General features: G+C 45.7%; 1 protein-coding gene across 5 annotated transcripts in view; it reads right to left on the bottom strand.

Annotated features, from left to right (window-relative positions):
- The window catches only part of CENPN (centromere protein N), a 220,082-nt gene that overhangs the window by 85,534 nt on the left and 113,111 nt on the right, over positions 1-21,437 (bottom strand). For all 5 annotated transcript variants that reach the window (XM_085638918.1, XM_085638917.1, XM_085638916.1 and 2 more), the window contains 2 exons: positions 14,440-14,541; positions 723-780 (listed from right to left, as the gene is read on the bottom strand). In XM_085638918.1, coding sequence (XP_085495044.1) covers positions 723-780; positions 14,440-14,541 — 160 coding nt within the window. The remainder of the gene's footprint in view (positions 1-722; positions 781-14,439; positions 14,542-21,437) is intronic.

Raw genomic sequence — 21,437 nt, 5'->3', positions numbered from 1 at the left:
GATCGACATTTTTGTTTAGCCGCCAACAGGGAACAATGTCCTTATTGATTTAATCGTTACGAGTGGAGCACGGACATTGGACCATAACCAGCTCCTGGTCCCCCCTCTCCTTTTTTGACTAAATATAAAATATTCCCACCTTAAAATACATTTGCTTTATGGATTTGTTTAAGAATGAAAACTAAAAGTAATATTTTATATATCAGCTCCAAATCTCACAACCAAGGAAGTGAGGAGATCGCACACAGCCAAGGTGTAATCTCGGTTTATTTTATTTCACCGAGAGTTAAAGCGGGACAGGACACGTTTCGGCGTAGCGCCTTTTTCCACAATATTTTATATATGTATATCTCAATATGTGTTCTTGAATCTCGAACAGGTGGAACAAGTATTCTAATGTTCATTAACCATTAAAAATAGAAACTTGCATGCTACAAGAGCAATGAGACATCTGTAAAACAGAACCATGTGTCGGTGAGGAAATTATATTTCCATAGAGACTTTGAAAGCAAGTCGAAGTAGTGCTCAGAGTTAGGATGTTAGCTATGGCCTGATGAAGAATACCAGCTCATCCATTAACAGCGGTTATGCTCGATAAGTAGTTAATTCTCACAGAAGTGAAACAGAATTGCCTTTACTGTAACGTAATGCATTTTTTGCAGGTTGCACAGAAACAGCTGAAGAACAACTTAAACCTTCTGATGCAGACAATACAAACTCACCTGGTTCTGGAGCAGCTTTTGTTTCCTTGGAAGGTTTTGAGTAGTGGGTCTGAAAGGCCTGAAGAAGAAAAATGCATGTTAAGGATATTTTACTTGCTTGGTTGTAAAACTAGTTCTCTAAGCATGGGCACCTTTTTTGAATGTTTAAACATTAAAATTGAATATGCTACTTACCAGTATGCATCTGTTCTTGGCATGTAGGGCTGCTGACATTCATATCTGTGCATAGATCGCCGCCTAGTGTTGGGTCCGGATGTTTGCACGTTGTTGTCCTGGAAGAGTCTTCGAAGTATCCCGAGATAGGTGACTCCTCCCCTGGACTACAGTGCGCATGGGCATCCTCTCCATCCTCAGATTGTTTTTCGCCATAGTGGCAGTGATGGAGTAGATACAGAAAGTGATGACCATGCTATACAGTAATTCTGAGAGCTGCAGCTGCTACAGGCGCCGGGGAGGAGGGTGGGCGATATGAATGTCAGCAGCCCTACATGCCAAGAACAGATGCATACTGGTAAGTAGCATATTCAGTTCGAGGCATGTGGGCTGCTGAATTCATATCTGTGCATAGAATACATAGCAGTACCTCCGATTAGCGGCGGCTACCAGTGCCAGCTGCAGCGGTCTGAAAAAGAGTTTTGAGAACAGCCTGTCCTACAGCTGCCTGCTGTTTTGAGTGTACATCTACACAGTAGTGTTTGGTAAATGTATGTATAGTGGACCATGTGGCTGCTCTACATATTTCCTGTAAAGGAATGTTTCCCAGGAAAGCCATGGACGCCCCTAACTTACGTGTTGAGTGGGCTCGTGGGGGAATCGTTAATGTGCGTTTAGCCTTTTGATAGCAAATTTGAATACATTTAACGATCCATCTGGCTATACCTGCTTTGGAAATGGCGTTGCCCTTGTGCTGTGGAGAAAAGGCAACAAAAAGTTGTTTTGTCTTCCTAAAGACCTTAGTTCTGTCTATATAGTACACGAGGGCTCTCTTTACATCTAGTGTATGGAGCATTCTCTCTGCTACATTCTGTGGATTTTGAAAGAAAACAGGCAGTTCAATAGTTTGATTCATGTGGAACTGCGATATTACTTTGGGCATGAATTTGGGGTTGGTACGTAGTACGACCCTGTTTGCGTGAACCTGTATGAATGGCTCTTGAATGGTTAGTGCCTGGAGTTCACTAACTCTTCTTAACGAAGTGATTGCTACTAGGAAAGCTACTTTCCAGGTGAGGAATTGAATCTCACATGAGTGGAGAGGTTCGAAGGGTGGACCAATCAGTCGAGTGAGGACCAAGTTGAGGTTCCACACCGGTGCTGGTGGGTGTCTTGGGGGAATTACTCGTTCAAGTCCCTCCAAGAATGCTTTGATGGCAGGCACTCTGAATAAAGAGAGGTGCTGCCTGTTCTGGAGATAGGCTGCTATTGCGGTCAAATGGACACGTATTGAGGTGTATGCCAGATTGCATCGGTATAGGTGTAAGAGGTAACAGATTATATTTTGAATGGATGCGTCTAGCGGGTTAATGTCATTGTTGTTGCAATAAATGACAAACCTCTTCCATTTAGCTGCATAGCAAGACCTGGTAGTGGGTCTCCTGGCCTCCTTAATGATCTCCATACAGTCAGGTGGCAGGTTTAGGTAGCCAAACTCTAGGATTTCAGGAGCCAGATTGCCAGGTTCAGCTGTTGCGGATCTGGGTGCTGAATTTCTCCATGGTTCTGCGTCAAAAGCGCGGGTTTGATCCGCAGCCTTTGATGCGGCACCACGGAAAGTTCCAGAAAGGTTGTGTACCATGGCTGGCGTGCCCATGTTGGAGCAACCAGGATGAGTGTCAGTGAGTGCTGTCGCAGTTTGCGTGCCACCAGCGGTATCAATGGCGCTGGGGGAAAAGCGTACGCAAATCTGCCGGACCAGTTCATCCATATCGCATTGCCCTGCAACTGTGGATGTGGGAACCTGGCGGCAAAGCTTTGGCATTTTGCGTTTTCGCTTGTCGCGAATAGGTCTATCTCTGGATGACCCCACTGCTGGAAGTACGGTTGGAGTACTGATGGGTGTAACTCCCACTCGTGTATTTGGTGGCTGTGTCTGCTGAGCAGATCCGCCATCTGGTTGTCCTTGCCTGGGAGGTGTTCCGCCATGAGGAATATGTTCCTCTGAATGGCCTACTTCCACATGCTCTGAGCCAGATGAGACAACTGTGGAGAGTGTGTTCCTCCCTGCTTCTGTATGTAGTACATGGCAGTCATGTTGTCCGTCCGGATCAACACGACCTTGTTGCACAGATGTACTTTGAATGCCTTCATGGCTAGGAAGATTGCCAACAGTTCCAGAAGGTTGATGTGCATCTTCTTTTGTTGTGTTGTCCATAGCCCCTGCACTGTGTAATTGAGTACATGAGCTCCCCATCCCTGGAGAGACGCGTCCGCTGTCAGTATTATTTGGGGAACAGGCTCTTGGAACGGTCGGCCCTTGCAAAGGTTTTGTGGATTCCACCAATGCAGAGAGTTGTGTGCCCGACCGCTCACCAACACTAGGTCTTTCAACTGTCCTTGAGCCTGATTCCACTGACGTGCTAAGCACTCCTGAAGCGGGCGCATTTGTAGTCTCGCGTGTGGGACTATGAAAATGCAGGAGGCCATCATGCCTATCAACTGCATGAACACTCGCGCAGGAAGGGAGTGTTGGGGTTTGAACTTGGAAATCATCATTTGCATGCTGCTGATCCTCACTAAATTTGGCTGAGCTGTGGCTGCCAGAGTGTTTATGGTCGCACCTAGGTACTGTTGTACGTGTGCGGGTTGGAGATGTGATTTTGGGTAATTTAGTGAGAATCCCAGACTGTGAAGGAGCTGAATGGTGCGGGACATGTGGCTGGCACATTGCTGGGCTGACTTTGCCTGAACAAGCCAGTCGTCCAGGTAAGGGTAGACGTGAATGTGTTGCCTCCGTAGATGTGCAGCCACGGTAGCTAGGCACTTTGTGAAAACCCTGGGTGCTGTTGCTACCCCGAAGGGGAGGACTTTGAATTGATAGTGCTGACCCTGAATGGTGAACCGGAGATATTTTCTGTGTGACGGGTGTATGGGTATGTGGAAATACGCATCTTTGAGGTCTAGCGTGGCTAGGAAATCTCCCTGTCTGAGGAGTGGGAGAACCTGCTGCAGGGTGAGCATGTGAAAATGCTCTGAGAGAATGTAGTGGATGAGGGGTCTCAGGTCTAGAATAGGTCTGAGTGACCCGTCCTTTTTTGGTATTAAGAAGTACAGAGAGTATACCCCTGTTCCCTGCTGGTGTACGGGCACGACCTCTATTGCGCCTTTTTGCAGCATACTTAGCACCTCCTGCTGTAATAACGCTAAGTGCTCTGAGGACATAGGACGGTGCCTTGGCGGTATGGTGGGTGGAGTGGCGGTTAATTCGAGACAGTAACCGTGTTGGATAACATCTTTGACCCACCTGTCTGTGGTGATGGAATTCCACGTGGACAGGAACCGCTGGAGTCTCCCCCCGACAGGTGTTATGTGGTCGGGGGGAAGGGAGAGGGCGTCACTGTTTGTTCTTGGGGGAGGACCTGGTATTGCCGTAACCACGTCCTCTGTCCTTGGTGCTGGAGTCACGATATCCACCTCGGGTGTTTTTATCGTAGGAACCCTGTGTGCCCCCTTTATTGTAGGTTTGTTGTGCCCCCTGTCCTCTACCTGCACCTCTATTTCCGGGGCGACGAAAGGAGCCACTACGAAAAGTCTGCGTTTGCAGAGCCCCCATTGACTTCGCAGTGTCCGTGTCTTTTTTTTATCTTTTCTAAGGTGGTGTCAACCTCCGGTCCAAATAAGTAGTCGGGGTTGACCGGCTGATTGAGGATGTTATTTTGGACCTTAGGTTTGAATCCGGAGATTCGTAACCAGGCGTGTCGTCGTAGCATGACGCTAGTGTTTATTGCCCTTGCAGCTGTGTCTGCGGCATCCAGTGCACACTTGATGGATGCGTATGTGAGCAGTTGTCCCTCCCTGATGAGGAGCTCCGCTGCCTCTTTGTTCTCATCTGGCAGGTGTTGGAGTAGGGTCTCTAATGTGTCATAGTGTGAACGGTCGTAGCGAGCTAGGAGGGCCTGTGTATTGGCGATGCGCCATATGTTTGCTGCCTGGGCTGCAATCCGTTTGCCGGAGGTTTCTAGAACCTTGGACTCTTTGTCCGGGGGAGGAGCATCACCAGTTGTCTGCGAGTATGCTCGTTTGCGAGCATTGGCAACTACAATGGAGTCCAGAGGCAACTGGCTCCTAATGTATGTGGGGTCCCCAGGTGCGGGTTTGTATTTTTTCTCGATCCTGGGGTTTATGACACGTGCCCTGGTGGTTTCTTTGAAAATGTGCTTTGCTGGCTTTAGGACACCCTTTAACATGGGCAGAGTTTTTACAGTCCTCTCGGAGGATGCGAAAGTGTCCACCAAGAAATCATCCTCGATAGTGTCTGAGTGGAGTTGCACTCCATGATTGGCTGCGGCACGTTCAATGAGGGCGTTGAATGCAGCAGTGTCCTCTGTGGGGGACGTTTTTGCGCCATAAAGTTGCGTGTCCTGTGTATCCAGGGCGGCACCAGGCTCTACGGGGTCATCCCAGACTTGATCAGGGTCTTGCTGGCCCTCAGGGTCCATGTCTTCGGGGTAGGTGGTGTCGTCACCCATGTAGTCCTCCACTGCATCCGTGTTGGAGTGCGTTGGAGAGAATGATGGATCTGTGTAAGAGGTGTGGATGCGTTCATAAAGAACTGGTTTCGATTCCGCCGGCATTTTTTGTTTTAGCGGGATCCTATAAGAGTCCAAAGCATGCCCTGAAGTGATCTTCCACTTTTGGAGCATAACCCTGCCGGTGTCGGCGTCGATGAAGTGGGACGGCGATGTCCCAGTAGTCGAGTGTTCGGTAGATGGGGACCTTGTCTGTGTGACGCGGGTTCTGATTTCGAACATTTTCGGCGCCGTGGATGGCGGCAGACCAAAGGTGATGTTGGCCAGTGCCGAAGGTGCCTTCTGTGCCCGTTTCGGTTCGGAGCCCGACGAGGTCTGGAGGGCTGCCTTTTCCCTGATGCGTTTCAAGGACGCTGCCACTTGTTGCACCTGGAACGCCGATGGTTCTTTGGCGCCGATAGGTTCCGTATCGGCAGGCGTGGACTTCTTCGAAGTCACCGGGTCATCGAGCCGAGGAGGGGTAGGAGCCGACGACGGCGTCGATGAATGTACCTTAGTCGCTGCCTTCGAGGTGGATAGCGATGCAGTGGCCATTTTCACCTTGATGGCTGGTGCCGATGTTTTCGGTGCCGGGGGCCTTGGCGCTTTGACGGTACCGATAGATTTCCTTCTTGGGTCGGCGCCGACATCGGCTGCAGCGAGTTCGGCACCGAAGTCCCGTTTGGTGCGGTCGGAGCCGACGGGTTTGGCTGGCGTCGAAGGTGTGGTGGTCCTCGAGCCGACCAGTGTCAGTTTCACTTTCGGTTTCTGTTGAACCGGTGCGATGAGTGGTTTCGGTTTCGTGGTAGGGAAACCAGTCTTTTTAGGTGACAATGGCTCTTGCTGAATGTCTGTGGCCGGGCCAGAGGGCGGGGCCGAGGAACTGCGGGATTGGTCTTGGGTAAGGCCCGAAGGCGATCCCTCGACCGGAGCCGTCGACTGACCCATTGGGATATCCTCCATTTGGACGGGTAGGCCTTGCTCCTCACCGGAGCTACCTTCTTCGGCCCCTAAGGCCTCATCGTAGTCTCCTACCTCATCGTCGGCTTCTTCCCTGTGAAAAAGCTCTTCTTCGACATCTTCCGATCGGGAACCGTGTTCGGAAGTGGGGCTGGAGGGTGTATTTTCCACGCTTTCGACATCTTCGTCCTCGGTGCTGAAGATGTTGGCCGGGGCCGGTGCCGCTTGCTGCGCTTCCAGTCGCGCGGCTCTTCGATTCCTTAGAGTCTTCTTGGATCGGAATCGGGCACAGGCCATGCATTTCGATTCGTCATGATCCGGTGAGAGGCATTTGTTACACACCGGGTGGACGTCGATATGGGGGTATTTGGCGTGGCAAACAGGACACCGCTTGAATGGGGTCCTCGATTCCATCGTCGAAGTTTGGTCGATGGTCGGATTGAATGGATCCGAGAAGTTGTTAAAATCGCGAAACTAGTCTGTAAACTGTCGATACCGAACGGAAACAGTACCGTCGAAAACTAAAGGCCTTTTGGCCTGAAACTAGATTTTCCTAACTTGAGTCAAGATAAGCACATCCGAACCCAATGGCGGAAAAAAACAATCTGAGGATGGAGAGGATGCCCATGCGCACTGTAGTCCAGGGGAGGAGTCACCTATCTCGGGATACTTCGAAGACTCTTCCAGGACAACAACGTGCAAACATCCGGACCCAACACTAGGCGGCGATCTATGCACAGATATGAATTCAGCAGCCCACATGCCTCGAACATCTTATCTGTGAGCAAAATGATATTACTGGTTTAATTGGGCACATTTAAACAACATACCTAGAGCGCCCAACAAGGTTAAAAAATGCTGTCAATTTGAGTTCAAATACATTTGCCTAAAAGACGGTCTTTCAATTTTGCGGAGTGTTTAAAATAAAGATCAGGCTATACCCCTGATCTTGCAGGGTGGAGGATCATGAGATCCACGATAGAGAACAATACGTTTATTTGCCTTTGGTAATGCTAATTTTGATTAATATGATCGCTCCACCTTTATATGAACTTTATCCCTAGCGCAAGACTGGATCTAAAATTCCAAAGCAATAGCTTGTCGTGGGAGCCAATTGGCACTGTTTGGCACAGAGCAAGTTTTGCAGGATCCTTAAAGCAGAGACGTAACTATTAATACTGGAGCAGGTGCAATGGCACAGAGAACCAGAGGTCCGAGTAGCCCACTGAGCTCTGATTGTTTTAGTATCCTACAGTGGAGGGGCCCATTTTCCCGGCTTGCCCTAGGGCCCCTGGCACCCTTGCTAATCCACCATGTCCAGGGTTTATTTAAAGGGCCAGAATAACTGCTATGTAAGCTATGTTTATTTTCACTCAGGGAGACCAGAAATGCAAAGGGCAATGCCACATTAAACAGAAAACAACACAATTTCTAACTTCAAGAAGAGAGATGGTAGGGTGATAAGGAATCTGCGGTGTAGTCACTTTTTATCAGAAAGAAATTATGAAGGTAAGTAACTAGGTCTTCTAGTGGAATTTGCTTTTGTAGATTTCTTGTATGAAAAACTCTTGAAGCAACTCAGAGAGTGAGAAGGAATGAGGAATGTCTTGCAGCATAGACCGGAAAACTATTAACTTCTCTCCCAAACTGAGATTGTGGTTCGTCCTGCTTTTCAAGGATGTAATGCCTAGCAAAGGAATGCACTGCAGACCGAGCTGCTGCCTGAAAAACGAATTAAACTGGAGAACCTCTAAGAAGGGCAGAGGTAGCTAGAACAGCTCTTACAATATGGGTTTGGAAAACATCAAGGAAATATTTAACAGACTACACGAAGCAATGCTTAATGCACAAGTTACTTGTGTAACGATATATCTGTAAGAGACATTAGTTAGTGATAGATTCCTTACCGTAGAAAATCCCCAAGCGTCCGACTGGATCCGGAAAGTTTTCGTCAGCAGTACCCCTGCGCGTCGGTAGGCGTCGTCGTGTGGCTCCGCGTACGTCGCTGGTGTCGTATTCGCCGAGATTACGTCATCCGAGCTACTTAGACGTGCCCACGCGTGCTGACGTCAGTTCCATACACAACTTTCTGCACCAGGAACGCAGAGCCATGCCAGAGACCGACTACTGGTGCAATAGAACTAGGGCCCTGAAAAGGATGACCTGAACCCTAGAGAACAGTTCGCAGAACGGGGAGGATGGGCGGGCGGTAAGGAATCTATCACTAATTAATGTCTCTTACAGATATATCGTTACACAAGTAAGTAACTTGTGCATCTGAAAGAGACACGTTAGTGATAGATTCCTTACCTTAGAATACATACCCAAGCAAAACCAACCCCGGGGAGGGTCTGCGAAGTGAAATCACACCAGAAAGTCACCAAGAACCGACCGGCCAAAGAAGCTGTCTCTCCGGACTTGACTGTCAAGGCGATAGTGCTTAGTGAAAGTATGCAGTGAGGCCCATGTGGCTGCCTGACAGATATCTTGCAGGGGGACACCGCGTCCCAATGCTGTAGTAGCTGCTGTGGCCCTGGTAGAATGGGCACGCAGCCCTACCGGAGGATCCTTTTTAGCCAGAGAGTAACAGGCTTTAATGCACAAGACAACCCATCGGGAGATAGTCCGCTTGTGCACAGCTTGGTCTTTCTTGGCGCCCACGTAGCCAACAAAGAGCTGGTCATCCACCCGGAACTGTTGTGTGCGGTTGAGATAGAATGAAAGTGCACGTTTAGGGTCCAGGCGGTGGAGCCGCTCTTCCTCTCTTGAAGGGTGAGGAGGCGGAAAGAAAGTGGGCAGAGTGACAGTTTGCCCGAGATGAAAGGCAGTGACTACTTTCGGCAGAAAGGAGGGATGTGGTCGAAGCACAACCTTGTCCGGATGAATCGCTAGGAAAGGAGGTTTACATGAAAGAGCCTGGAGCTCACTTTCACGCCTAGCGGAGATGATGGCTATCAGGTAGACAGTTTGCAAAGTTAATAACCGTAAAGGACAGTTATGAAGGGGCTCAAAGGGAGCGCACATTAAGTATGTGAGAACCAGGTTCAAATCCCACTGAGTCATCACAAAAGGAATGGGAGGGAAAAGGTGGGTAATGCCTTTGAGAAATCTATTGACAACAGGGGACTTGAAAAGAGAGGGCTGATCAGGCAGCCTGAGAAAGGCTGAAAGAGCAGAAAGGTAGCCCTTGATAGTGCCCAGAGCAGAGCCCTGCTGTGCCAAAGAGAGAATGAACAATAGGACCTCAGAAAGAGGGGCAGAAATGGGATCTACAGCTTTCGTTATGAACCATGCCACAAACTTGTTCCACCGACAGGCGTACACAGATTTAGTTGAGGGACGCCTGACTGCCAGAATCACATTACAGACCTCAGGAGGGAAGTTAAGTCTGACGCCTGGGGATATTCTAAGTTAAGGACTCTGCGGCAAGACGGCTCTATCAGATCTGCTCCTACTTCAGTGAGGGAAGAATATGTCCCGGCTTGCACCACCCGGCTCTTCTACAGAGTACACAGACTGTAAAATATGCAAGAGCAATTAATACCATGTCACTGTTTTTCCATGTCTCTGCTCTTCGGTGTAGCTCTTCATGTTACACTGAACTTGTGCCTGTTTTTCCCTTTTGATAGGGAGGGAAGGCCCGCTGGTATTTTAACATAGTTATGGTTTGTAAGACAACATGGGAAAACTTAATACATCTGCAGCGGATTTTAAGGCTGCTGCGCCTCTTACTCCACTGATCTAAATATTATTCGATATTTACAACACATTTTTATTTTGACAATGAATACAAGTGGTATATTCAATCAAGTGTGTCTCAAAGGATCATATTTTCAATATCAATCATTTCATTTAAAAAAAAAAACAAAAAAAAAAAAACTTGTCTTGTACATGTACATTGTATGAAGGATTTTTTTTTTTTTAATAAAAAGAACATTGATTAAACTATTAAAACATTTTCCAGACTACGGCACATAGGTAGAAATATTCTACTTGCCTGAATATTAAAGAGCCGTTAAGGAGAATACTACTTTTAGTCTATGGCAAACAACTTAAAAAAAATATATATACGATTGTTTCAACAGTAGCTCTAGGACCATAATGCACACTTTAAACAAGCATTTACAATGCAATGGTCTCGGCATTGGTAAAGTTAGAGCTATTGGCATTGCTCATGACATTATTTTTGTTTATGTTTTTGTTTTTAAAACATTTAAAGAAACGGCATTGTCATGAGCAATGCCAATAGCTCTAACTTTAACAATGCCGAGACCGTTGCATTGTAAATGTTTTTTTTTTTTTTTTTTTACGGTTTCTCTTTTTTGCTATTCGCAGGGTAAACGCCGAGTGAGCGTGGGTTTCGCGCTAAACTCGAAAGTTTATGTTATTTAGTCCTTCATGGAACATAATAGAAGACATCCTTCGTAGGCGACGAAGAATTATGCCCGGGCACTAATTGGCTTTGAGTTCTTTGATTGATGTTCTCCTTGACAGCTTCCCTAAAATTTATTGTCAAATGATAGACATAAAAGAAAGACCAATCGAGCATTACAAGAACTGTGTTGATCAAGAACGCCGATACAATCTCTCTGCTGGCGAATGGCTACAGAGGTCAAAATAACAAAATCAACGTCACCAATCTGCGACACCCTATTTTCAGCTAGTGTTGCGTATATAAACTTATTACATACTGGGTATATAGACTGCTGAGATGCAAGAATCCGCCAGGCGAAGATGTTTTTAAAAGCATTAAACAATTGTTCGTTAAACTATTCATTGCGTTTTCATACTCTCAATTCAAAATGCTCTTATTATTGACGTTTCCAAGCCCTTCTCACGCTAATCAATATTAATTCGCCATGTTTTTGTACAGAAAATCTAGCGCTGCCTTTAAAAAGAGGTATCTGAAGCGCCTTTGAGTTTTGGACAAAAGGGAACCGTGCTCATTCATCCTTGACTGGAATCCATTCTTCTGAAACAGACAGAGACCCAATTAACAATGTCATTTTCGGCTGGAACCATCCATTTACACCCGAAAATTGTTGGTATTTACTCCTAAGCAGCCACAAAACGATAAGGAACAGTGGGAACTGCATTTACTACTGCATACTTGTACACTATGCGTACAATTATGCAGGAGTAAACCACATGCAAGGGGTGGGGAAACGACAGATCAAGGCATGTTGTTCTATGCGATTTGGAATGTCAACAAACTCACAAGTTTGTGAGCACTCGCCGAACCTTTCCCACCTCCGTGCAAGGGTCGGAGATTTTCTCCTGCAAAGAACTAGAGAAAATTCCTTTACAACGTGGGAAGTGAAGTGAAATACCCCGAAATACGGACTTGTGCAGTGTGTACTATTCCGCGCTGTGGGAATACGAATGTCCCAAATTGTGATAGGACATTCTCAGTAGTACCCCTGGAAACCTGCAACGGACCCAGCTATAGTAGTGGAAATGTTTGTGAAATGCAAAACAAATTGGTACATCTGCATATCTATGTAGGATGCTTCCACGAGTGCAGATCTGATATTTGGTAAATTGGGCTGAGGATGTGCAGTGGAGAGGGGTCAGTGGACCCAACCGGCCCTGCGGTGGTGGGAGAAGGTATGGTGTGGTCGGTCACGGTGGCTGGGATGATGAAGGACCAGTTTTCAATGGCTTCAGAGCCAGGCTTCATAAAAAGTTATTTTTTGCTTTCTTTTCAAAATCCGTGCTGCTACTTACTATACACATGGCCCGGGGCCTATTAAAACCCTGGCTTTCCATTTTTTTCAAATAAAAACAAACAGATCACATTCCATCTCCATGCATATGTATAAATATATAAACATAGAACAGAAACTTATAAATAAGAAAATAAGTGGTCAGGGCAATGAATCCCACAGGCCCCTAGATGCACCCTCTGAAGGCATTTCATTAACTTGACTTCTCAGTCTTTTGACGCAGGAGAAGTGAAAGCACACTGACTTTACTCGTGCAATTTCTGCCACTGGCATTTCAGCATAATAGGACTAAGTTGCCTGTAAGGGTTTTGCAATACTTACTATATGAGCAAATAAAAACATGATTTGATGTGGCATTTATCGTTTGAAAACGGATTGGACCCTACGCAGACTGTTTGTCTTCTAGCCCTCGAAAATGTATGGAATCTTCAGCCTACGTTGGCACAATTTACGCTACATACATTCATCGGTGTAAGGTCAGCAACCATCCAACAACGGGATACGGTTTCTTTTGGCGCTGTGTCAAGCAGCCTCTAACAAACACATCCGTAATTTATATACATCTGCCAAGTGACGCTCAATTCCCTGACTGACTATCCTTTCCTTCGAGTTAAAAATAAAAGACGAAGAATTTGAGAAGCACATTTTTTGATATCTCGTCTTACAAAACCCATCCGTTGCATGTTTACCCAAAGATTCTGACGGGCTAACACTTTAAATAGACACCGATTTTGCTTCAGGAAACATCCAGTTGGAGGTCGAATAAAAAGCTGTAAAAATATGCTTTTATGGAGTAACAATCTACCAACTCGACTGCTTTAGAAATTGAAACGCCATAGAGTGTTTTATTAATGATATGTTTTTTAAACCGAGTGATTGGTATTTTCTTGCAGGTGAAGCGAAGTAACACAGATCGGCAATGTGTCAGCAGTGGCTCTACGGGCTCCGCTAATCCCGACACCACCGCCTTTCTCCGAGGTCAGCCAGAAATGCCTCGGAGAAAGGCAGCGGCGGATTCGGATTCGGGGGCGTGTTTTTCTCTTCTCTCCTCTTGCCATTGGCTGGAGGAGAAAATGAGAAAATTAGCCAAAAAACACGCCCCCGAATCCGAAAAGGACGGGGCCTGATCGGAGAGACAAACCTCTTCTCCAATGGCTGGCCAGCATTCAAGAGGCCAGCCAATGGAGAAGAGGGGAGAAGAGGGGCGGGTTCAAGCCCCTCTTCTCCAAAACATTAAATCTCCGGACTTCCGGTTCTGCCTTCGGCAGACCGGATGGTCCCGAGACCTAAAAAGTACTGGTATTACTAGTACAGTGCCAATCCAGGTCACATACCCTGCACTGTAAAGATGCAGGGGACTATTCAGCATTGTGGAACTAACCTTTGAAATAAGTATTTTAATTCCATGAACTATAAAAGCATAACTATTAGCCTTAAATACGGTTTAAAGTAGTGCAAAAGCAGAAGATAAATACATTTTAAAGAAAAAGGTGTCAGACAGACGCATCAATAGTGGTTCAAAACATTACATGCTGCTTAGGATCACTTTACCAGTGTTTTGATTTAGCAAGATGATAACATCCTGCTATGCCTGTGTATTTCGAAGTGACAATGTTTTTTTTAACTGCAGAGGTCAATAAGGAGCTAAAGCCACTTTGGCAGAGAACTGTTAAATCTACTTATGTACAGATTAAGTCTGAGCATCCTGCGATGACTGGACAATGGGCAGACTCATTTATGTATACTGTGGTCTTTGAAAAGTTTCCTGCTGCCCAGTCCCCCCCGATATTTCCATCATTAACTTTAGCATTTGCTAGACAGCAGCAGACTCGTCATCTGACTGATAACCACTTAATCATGTCCTTGACACCCAAAACCATTTAACATACAATTTCCATGGAGCACAAAAAAATTCGGCCAAAAACAATTATTGTAGTAACAATGTAGGAATGTCGTTATCCATTCAGGAATGTTTCTAAAATGTAAGAAGGGGGAAACTGAATTTGGGTGTTGCAGAATAAAATTGCTGCAAGGCTATCTTCACTAATACTTTACTATTAAATAACTTTCCCTGAGAAGAGGTATATTTTGCCATCTAATGAACAGTTGAAAAACTGTTCTGGAATAGAAAAAAACAGAAACTTAACTTACCAGTTGGATGATGATGATGCCTCTGAGAAATGGCTTATGAACTATCACATATGGTAACTCTTGGTAAAAACACACATGTATGTAAGGAGAGGGGTGACCAAGCCGAATGTGTATTTTGGGGGCTATGCCCCCAAATAGTTTGCCTAGGTGTCTCACCTGATGGTATCGTTTAAAGACAATCTGTTTAAGGGAATCCAGACAACGACTGCTGAGTTCCATCTCTTGGATCTGGCTGTATTTTGTAGCAATCACCAAAGCCTTGTAAACAAAAGTAAAAAGTAAGTTGCTTGTAGTCCCAACTCTCAATTATGGTTATCTTCATTTAAGTCAAAAAACAGAAACTGAATAATCCCACCCACTTTGATTGGATCCTGTTGCCTTTTTACAAGCTATTATCTCTTTGGCATATATAATGTTACCTTGAAAACAAGCAGTGGCAATGGCAAGAAGTCTGGGTTTGAAAGTGCATGCTCAATCATTGATAACAAGTCATCATACATGAAAGGCACACACTCTCGCTCATCATTGCCTTTATCTACACAACCGCAATATAACAGACACAAACTCAACAAATGTAAGATGAATTAACAGACTAAAAGAAGAAACAAAATGCAGCTTAAACATGGTAAGCATTTGCTTAAAAGAAAAAAATTAAACACGTATCAGGCTGACGTGTTGAGAACCAACATGTTGGCCATTTTGAATAGTAAAACTATGTACAAATCCATTCCATCGTAGTCGCCCGGTATAAATGCAGTGACTGTGTGGGATGCGCTGCAAAGCAGATTAAATTAGCGCAAGGCAAGCAGCCTGCTAGCATTGTCTGGGGAGCTGTTGTATGCTCTAAAGATGGAAATAAATGACAAAGTGGCAGGAAATCAAAGGGGACATATAAAGGGGAAATTAGAGAAAATGAACGACTGGCCCACCACCCCTGGGACTAAAATGCACTCATTTTCCAAATGGATCTGCACATGTGATCAGACACGTCTTCCCGATGGCAACGGATTAAAGGCTGAAGTTGGTTGACCTATTGCTGCATGATATATGCTGTCATGGATTTAAATATAGCTTAAGGGACCAAAGGCAGAGGACAACTGACCCAAATCCCTCAATGTGTTAATTTGAATATATGCAGATTTTTTTAAATTAAAAAAAAAAATTACAATAAAAAAATGACAACTAAGTCCGATAGGCATTTCGGAGAGTTTATAGCAATAATTCATAAAAAGTGCAAATCGTCTACTTCTAGGGTTAGTCAAAGTGGTAATCAAAATCCTTGTAAATGATAGTGAGACCTAGTAAAAGAAAGAAAAAAACTTCCATGCCTGAAGGCATTAACACTGTGCAATACCATCCCATGCTTAAATGACCCAGGGCTTCAACATTTACGTTTCATAATAAATTAGACCTACTGTCTTTGCCAGAATTTTTTAAATAATAAATAGATCAGACGTATGGCATCTGAAATAACTTTTTCCAGTGAGCCAATCAGGTCTATAGCTTTTATAACTAGCTTGTCACTATAACCAACTCAGACATACCGTATTGAGCACAAGCTTGCCCACAAAGCAACCACCTGGTAGGCCATTTTAAAATTGGAGCTGTCAAAACAATAGAAAATCCATTGTAATAGGTCCTAATAAGAGTTATCATAGTGCAGCACAAACACCAAAGCCCTTTCCTACTATGGTAACCATAAAGTCCATTTAACAGAACACCGGCCTAAGGTTTCAGAAGAGGGTAATAACAATCCACCCGTATGAGTGTCTTTTATTCTAATCTTTATTGTTGCTTAACATGAAGACATATAAACAATATATATCCAGTGTGGTATGCGTAATCCACGGAGTGACAACAATACAGCCTTGATTACATATTGTAAAAAGAGTTACAAACAACAGCTATCCATCTGCCATCATCATTTTATCTTTATTTCGGCAAATCGCCATAAAAGCACAAAAGTCGTATCGCACCAATACAATAAAAACCATAAAAATTATCTCAATAAATAATTAAGAAACCCAAAGAGGGTGACAAGAAGTAGCGCATATTGGCAACAACCACCCTTAGTAAAAAACATATCTTTCTTTTTTTTTTAGAGAGTAAAATAGATAAAATACGTACATATTGACAACAGTCCAAATCCATACAAAAAACAGCATAGTGCCAGTCCTCTGGGCCTAATCTAATGATAGGAGAGAAGCCCATTTCTGCATATGTATCCACATGTACAATAAGACCAGGGAGACAGCAAATACAATGGGTTGGGCTGTATTAGATCCAAGTATTCTTAATGCAGTTCTATAGTCCCCGACACCCAAATTGCGACAAAGCAGCAAAATTCATACCTTCCTGTGATCGTGGTACTCAGGGCAAAACAACAAAATGTGATCTATGGATTCCTTTGTCTCTGGGCAAAAGGGCATCTCATCTCTGATTCAGAAAGGGACCGCTGCCATCTCGCCGTAAACGGCTGAAGGGGCAGCCTCCCTATCTGGAACCTAATATATCCTTAAACTCCAAAAAAGCAGTGGTCAAGAAGCCCACCCTCCCGAGCCTTCAGGGCACACCCACAGATTCTCACATCCTATCTCAGTTAGCCAGCGTTTGATAAACCCCAACCAAGGGATCCTGGCGGTCCCAGGGAGTTTTAAGATTTCTTCTAAACGTCTCTGATAAGACAACTAGTTCTGAGGAGGACCAAATCCCACTCTAGTACATCAAAGGTCTTAGCCTTACTTTGTGGATGAGAGATCTAATGCCAGGTGCTGGGGGTACTCTTGGTGGCATTACTCTTTTGCAGCCTTCCATAAAGGCTTTAATTACAGTAACTTTGAACAAAGATAAATGCTGTCTGTTTTGTAAATGTGTGTCTACTGCTGCAAGGTGCAATCTAATGGATGTGTAGGCTAGACCAACTTGCTGTAGATGGAAAAAAATAACATATAATGATTTTTACAGAAGCATCTAGAGTATTAATTTAGTTGTTGTTACAATAGACAACAAATCGTTTCCATTTAGCTGCATAACAAGCTCTGGTAGTAGGTTTTCTTGCTTCTTTAAGAATAGTCCTACAATCTGGTGGCACATTTTAGTATCCAAACTCTGACTTCAGGAGCCAAATCGCTAAGTTGAGCTCCTTCAGGTTTGGGTGCCTGATTTTCTCCATGGTTCTGAGTGAGAAGGCTGGAATGGAGATGTAGCTTTTGATGTGGAACCACTGATAGCTACAAGAGTGTGGTGAACCATGGTTGACGGGCCCATGTGGGAGCCACTAATATTAGTATGAGGGTGTTTGCCAGCGCTTCAGAACCAGAAAGGGAAACAGTGGGAGAAGCGGAAAAGCATAGGCAAATATCACTAACCAATTCATCCATAGAGCATTGCGTTTGGATAGAGGGTGTGGGAACCTGGGGGCGAAGCTTGGGCATAAATGTTTTGTCTACTGTGGGAAACCGATCTATTTGTGGGAATCCCTTTTTTTGTAAGTATGGAAGGAGAACTTGGGGATGAAGTTCTCACTCGTGAATTTGTTGTCTCCTTCTGCTGATGAGGTCGGCAATTTGACTGTTCACTCCTGGGAGATGTTTTGCGAGAAGATGAATTATTTGATGATTGCTGTAGGAAAGTGGCTCTGTATATACTGTTCCCAAATAGGTACAGTGTGTACAGAGTCCATAGACCCCAGAGGTTTGGCAGAGGTTAAAGTTAGATATAACCTTACACTCTAAAGTGGTAGCTTTATCGAGCAGTAAGGCAGTATCAGAGGACAGTGTAAACCATTTGTTGTACACACTCAGTCAGCAAATGGTCTCACACACTTAAGAACTGAACTCTAGGCCAATGGTTTGTATATAAAAATATATAGTAGTTTTATTTTAGAAATAACAATAGGTATCAAAATATACTTTCTCAAAATGAGATGCTTTAGGCAATTGACTTTTGAATGCAATAGTTACAGTTTGTTGCAATAGGCAACACAATTTCAAACACAATAATACATTGAGCTCAATGGGAATTTTAAGTTATATGCAAATGATTACTTTCAGGATTACTTTTCTAACTCCAGGACTGGATCCTAGATTCAGTCCTGGGACAGTTCTTGGAAACAAGTGAGTAAATACGTTTTAGTTACTGTTGTGATTTTTAAGCAATATTTTGCTATTTTAAAAGTTGACACTTAGAAACTTTTTCTAATCAAATTACCAATGTTATCCTATGGGAGGAAATTCACTTAGCAGGTAAGTGGGATTATGGTTACTTTTTCGGGTTCAGTGTTGGATCCTGGATCCAGCACTAGTATACCACCTGTAAGCAGTTGATAGAATGCGTTTAGGTTATACAGGCGATTTTTAGCGAATATTTGTAAGTTTGCAAAATCGACACTTAGAAGAAATTTCACAGTCAATGGTTTCCTATGGAAAAAAGTTCAAGTTACCGGTAAAGTATGTTCTTGTTACTTTTGTAATCCAGTGCTGGGCTCCTAGGCTCAGAACTGGGACATCTATCTAAAACAGGTAAGTAATTACGTTTTCACAGTTGGTATGATTTTTAAAGAATATTTGTAGTTAAAAATTGACACTTCGAAGAAATTTCACAGAAAAACAGTCAATGGTTTACTATGGAAGAAAATTGAGTTAGCGGTAAGTATGATTTGTAGAACAAGTTACTTACCTTCGGTAACGATGTATCTGAAAGAAACATTAGTTAGTTAGATTCCTCACCTTAGAATATCCCCAGGCGTCAGACTGGATCCGGAAGATTTTTCGTCAGCAATACCCCTTGCGCGTCGCTAGGCGTCGTCTGCGGCTCCGCGTCCGTCGTCGGCGTTGGAATGACGTCGGAGTACTTAGACGCCGCCTTCGCGCGCTGACGTCAGTTCTTGTACATAGCTTTCCGCGCCAGGAACGCAGAGCCATGCAAGAGACCGACACTGGTGCCAAAAACATTCTAGGGCCCTGAAAGGGATAGCCTTAACCCTAGATGTCAGTTTGCAGAACGGGGAGGATGGGTGGGTCGGTGAGGAATCTAACTAACTAATGTTTCTTACAGATACATCGTTACCGAAGGTAAGTAACTTGTTCATCTGAAAGAAACACGTTAGTTAGATTCCTCACCTTAGAATAGATACCCAAGCAATACCATCCCCGGTGGTGGGTCTGCGAACCAAGATCACACCAGAAAGTCCTGGAGGACAGAACGGCCAAAGAAGCCATCCCTCCGGACTTGGCTGTCTAGGCAATAGTGCCTGGCAAACGTGTGCAGCGAAGCCCACGTCGCCGCCTGACAGATGTCCTGCAAAGGGACTCCCCGTCCCAAAGCAGTAGTAGCCGCTGTGGCCCGAGTAGAATGGGCTCGCAGCCCAACAGGAGGGTCCTTTTTCGCCAAGGAATAACAGATTTTTATACAAAAAACGACCCACCGGGAGATGGTCCGTTTGTGCACAGCGTTTCCCTTCTTTGCACCCTTAGTAGCCAACGAAAAGCTGGTCGTCCACTCGGAACTGTTTTGTGCGGTCCAAATAAAAGGAGAGCGCACGTTTTGGGTCCAGACGGTGGAGCCGCTCTTCCTCTTTGGAAGGATGTGGAGGCGGAAAGAAGGTGGGCAAGGTGACAGATTGCTCAAGATGAAAGGGGGTCGCCACTTTCGGTAGAAAGGAAGGACGAGGCCGAAGGACAACCTTGTCCGGATGAACAGATAGAAAAGGAGGCTTGGACGATAGAGCCTGGAGCTCACTCACCCGTCTAGCCGAGGTGATGGCTACCAGGAAGGCAGTCTTAAGAGTTAGAAGACGAAGAGGACAATTGTGAAGAGGCTCAAAGGGAGTGCACATCAGGAATGTTAAGACAAGATTCAAGTCCCACTGAGGCATTACGAAAGGGACAGGAGGGAACGTGTGAGTAATGCCTTTAAGAAAGCGTGACACTACAGGGGACTTGAAAAGAGAGGGCTGATCAGGAAGCCGTAAGAAGGCAGAGAGGGCAGCAAGATAACCTTTCAAGGTGCCCAGGGCAGAGCCCTGCCGGGCCAAAGAAAGAAGAAAGAGGAGAACCTCAGAAAGAGGGGCGGAAAGGGGATCCACAGCCTTTGCTGTGCGCCATGCCACAAATTTGTTCCACCGGCAGGCGTATACCGTCTTTGTGGAGGGCCGCCTGGCCGCCAGAATGATATCTCAGACTTCAGGAGGCAAGTCAACTGCCGCCGCTCAATCTCCACGCATGGAGGTGGAGGCTGGACAGGTTCGGGTGGAGGACCGTCCCCTGCTGCTGCGACAGAAGATCCTCCCGAAGGGGCAGACGTATCGGAGGATCGGTCAACATACTGAGTAGCTCGGATACCAGTACCTTTGTGCCCAATCCGGAGCCACCAAGATGACTTGGGCCCGGTCGCGCCTGATCTTCTTCAGCACTCTGGGCAGAAGTGGTATAGGCGGAAAGGCGTACAACAGACCGCAACTCCACTCGCGACGAAAAGCGTCGCCGAGCGAGTGCCGCCTTGGAAATTCCAACACGCAGAACTGCTGACATTACGCGTTCTCGTCGGTGGCGAATAGATCTAATCAAGGCTCTCCCCACTGCTGAAAGAGACCTTGCGCCACCTCGGAGTTCAGACGCCATTCGTGATCCATCATGCACCGGCAGCTGAGTTCGTCTGCTCTGGCGTTCAGAGAGCCCTCCAGATGTTGAACCACCAGGGTGATGCCCTGGTGTTCCAGCCAAGTCCAGAGGCGCAGAGCCTCCTGACAAAGGGTCCACGACCCCACCCCGCCCTGTTTGTTGCAATACCACATGGCGGTGGTGTTGTCCGTGAACACCTGCACGACACTTCCCCGGACAGAGGGAAGGAAGGCTTTCAGTGCAAGTCGGATCGCTCTCAGCTCCAACAAGTTGATATGGAGGCGAGACTCCGCTGGAGACCAGAGGCCTCTGATCTCTGCCTCTCCCATATGGCCACCCCATCCCAGGAGGGACGCATCCGCCACTACGACATGCTCCGGTAGGGAGAGGCTCTTGCCCGTGACCCAATCGCGGTCCGTGAGCCACCACTGCAACTGCTGTGCAGTGCCCTCCGAGATCAAGACATGGTCGGACAGGTTGCCGTGATGCTGGGCCCACTGAAACTTCAGGTCCCACTGCAGAGCCCGCATGCGC

The sequence above is a fragment of the Triturus cristatus genome, chromosome 12 (genome assembly GCF_964204655.1).
Source record: "Triturus cristatus chromosome 12, aTriCri1.1, whole genome shotgun sequence".
NCBI lineage: Eukaryota > Metazoa > Chordata > Amphibia > Caudata > Salamandridae > Triturus > Triturus cristatus.
Note: the sequence above shows the minus strand (reverse complement) of the source record. Positions and strands in the feature narration are given on the sequence as shown.